The sequence below is a fragment of the Poecilia reticulata genome, unplaced genomic scaffold (assembly GCF_000633615.1).
Source record: "Poecilia reticulata strain Guanapo unplaced genomic scaffold, Guppy_female_1.0+MT scaffold_190, whole genome shotgun sequence".
Taxonomy (NCBI): domain Eukaryota; kingdom Metazoa; phylum Chordata; class Actinopteri; order Cyprinodontiformes; family Poeciliidae; genus Poecilia; species Poecilia reticulata.
This window is the reverse complement of record NW_007615019.1, coordinates 481,751-484,279: the sequence shown is the minus strand read 5'-3', so window position 1 is coordinate 484,279 and position 2,529 is coordinate 481,751. Positions and strand designations below refer to the sequence as shown.

Sequence of the window (2,529 nt, the reverse complement as noted above, 5' to 3'; positions counted from 1 at the left end):
GCTGCAGGAATCAAAGTTTCTGGTCTCAGACTTTCGTCCTCTGGGCCTGAAATGTTCTGCAGCTGCTAGAAGGTCCACTGAGGAACCGAAGGGTCAGGTCAGAGGTCAGAGGTCAGCCTGGTCTCTAGTTTACAGCTGGAACATCTGAAGCTGTGCTCTAGATCTATAACCCTAGATCTATGACTCTGGAAACTCCAGTTTCAGAAAGTTTTGTCTCATCCACACCTATCTGTTTTCAGTGCTTGGATGGGGTCAAAGGTCACCTGGTGATATAATGAAAAGCTGTATATCATCTGCGTCGTCATGGTAACTGATCTTTTTTCCCCGCTATAACCTGAACCAGTGGCAGGATATAGATATTGAATCAAAGGGGTTCTAGAATGGAGTCTTGGGGAATCCCACATGTGACCTCTGACCTCTCTGAGAACAAAGAAATCCCAGTTCTTTATGTCAGACTGGAACCGCTCCAGAACTGGACCAGAGAGTCCGACCAGCTCACCAGTTGTTTCAGAAACTTGATTAACACTGAGGTCCAACAGAACCAGAACTGTGGTTCTTCCACAGTCTGTCTCTCTCTGTGTGTGTGTGTGTGTGTGTGTGTGTGTGTGTGTGTGTGTACCTCGGTCTGCACCATGTTGACCCTTCGCGCCCTCAGCTCTCTGACACAGTTGTAGATGTCGACGACGCCTTCTCTCTCCGCCATGTCCAGCATGATGTCGATCACCATGAAGCAGCCGGTCCGGCCCGCGCCCGCGCTGACACACACACACACACACACACACACCTGGTGAGCGCCAGCAGCGGCGGCAGTTGGCCGAGCACGGGGCCGGAGTCTGACCTGCAGTGGACCACGGTGGGGCCGGCGGTGGGCGGAGTCTTGGCCTTGACGCAGCGGATGAAGCCCAGCAGGCCGGTGGCGTGCAGCGGGACGCCGTGGTCCGGCCAGCCGGTGAAGTGGAACTGACGGATCTCCCTGATTTCAGCCACGCCCCTCTGGGGGGGCAGAGAGGGGTATCAATATGCAGACAGAGGGTCACAGCTTCACCTTCATCATCATCATCATCCCCACCTTCTCCACGGCGAAGGTCCGGATCACGTACTCAGACAGCAGCTGCGTCTCGATCAGCGTCACCTTCATGTCACCATAGATCTCAGTGTCATCAGGCCAGTACTTACAGCACTTCACCTGCACACACACACACACAGTCATTAACTGATTGACACACATCTGATGGAGGCTCCGCCCCTCATTATTAGACTACAGTCTCTGTGTCACCATGACAACCAGCCAGGTGAGCAGAGACAGCACAATCAATGGGCTGAGTGTGTGTGTGTGTGTGTGTGTGTGCGTGTGTGTGTGAGTGTGAGTGAGTGTGTGTGTGTGTGTGTGTGTGTGAGTGGAGTGTGAGTGCGTGTGAGTGTGTGTGTGAGTGTGTGTGTGTGAGTGTGCGTGAGTGTGTGTGTGTGTGAGTGTGTGTGAGTGTGAGTGAGTGCGTGTGAGTGTGTGTGTGAGCGTGTGTGAGTGTGAGTGAGTGTGTGTGAGTGGAGTGTGAGTGCGTGTGAGTGTGTGTGTGTGTGTGTGTGTGTGTGTGTGTGTGTGAGTGTGTGTGAGTGAGTGAGTGTGTGTGAGTGGAGTGTGAGTGCGTGTGTGTGTGTGTGTCTGTGTGTGTGTGTGTGTGAGTGTGTGTGAGTGTGTGTGCCCAGGAACAACAGAGTCAGATAATCAGCCTGAAATCTCCCAGAATCCCTCTGTGCAGCGCCGGCAGTTCAGCCAGGCAGATCCCTGGTGCATTATGGGTAATGAGAGCGGGTGTGAGGTTCTGCTCTCAGGTCAAATCCTCCAATTTCATTAGGAAATGAGCGGCTTCATTCCCGACTGAGCGGCGCCAGCGCTTCAGAACCTCCACTGCTGAGAGGTTCTGGAGCCCACAGCCAGGAGGCAGAGACGGGACAGAGGCATTCTGGGAAACCGAGTCCCAAACGCCATGACGCAGGAACACAGCAGCAGACTCACCCGGCCCACTTCCACCAGGTTGGTCACCATCACAAGAGCCGCCGAGTTCTCCTGCCACACCATCCTCCAGAAGTCATACACCGTCTCCTGCATGGGCCCTGAACACACACACACACACACACACACACACACACACACACACACACACACACACACACACTTCTATCTGAATATGCGCTGACGGGCCTCTGGTTCCTCCTGCTGGACGTGATGGATGAGTGTCTCACCTTGTGTAGCGACGTAGTGGTTGGGTCTGTGGTAACCCTGAGGAAGGAGGAGGAAGCATTTCAGCAACGTCTCATGAAAGCTCTGAACCTTCAGAACCTGGAGGTTCTGTTTGGTCGGGTTCTAGAACATTTCAGCAGGAGGAAACCTTGGTACTCACATCCACATAGTTAGCATTGATGTAGTCTGAGCCGCCGTCTCCATCCTGAGGCTGCAGACGCACACGGGAGTGATCGTCTAACACACACACACACACACACACACACACACACACACACACACACACACAC

At 53.7% G+C, this 2,529-nt stretch overlaps 1 protein-coding gene across 1 annotated transcript in view; it reads right to left on the bottom strand.

Moving 5' to 3' along the window:
• LOC103460173 (receptor-type tyrosine-protein phosphatase mu-like) overlaps nucleotides 1-2,529 on the bottom strand; it is a 97,680-nt gene that overhangs the window by 7,406 nt on the left and 87,745 nt on the right. Inside the window, exons 27-32 of the mRNA XM_017303119.1 lie at nucleotides 2,400-2,476; nucleotides 2,242-2,278; nucleotides 2,015-2,112; nucleotides 1,070-1,186; nucleotides 839-993; nucleotides 620-755 (exon numbers count right to left, since the gene is read on the bottom strand). Of these exons, the coding sequence (XP_017158608.1) occupies nucleotides 620-755; nucleotides 839-993; nucleotides 1,070-1,186; nucleotides 2,015-2,112; nucleotides 2,242-2,278; nucleotides 2,400-2,476 (620 nt within the window). The remainder of the gene's footprint in view (nucleotides 1-619; nucleotides 756-838; nucleotides 994-1,069; nucleotides 1,187-2,014; nucleotides 2,113-2,241; nucleotides 2,279-2,399; nucleotides 2,477-2,529) is intronic.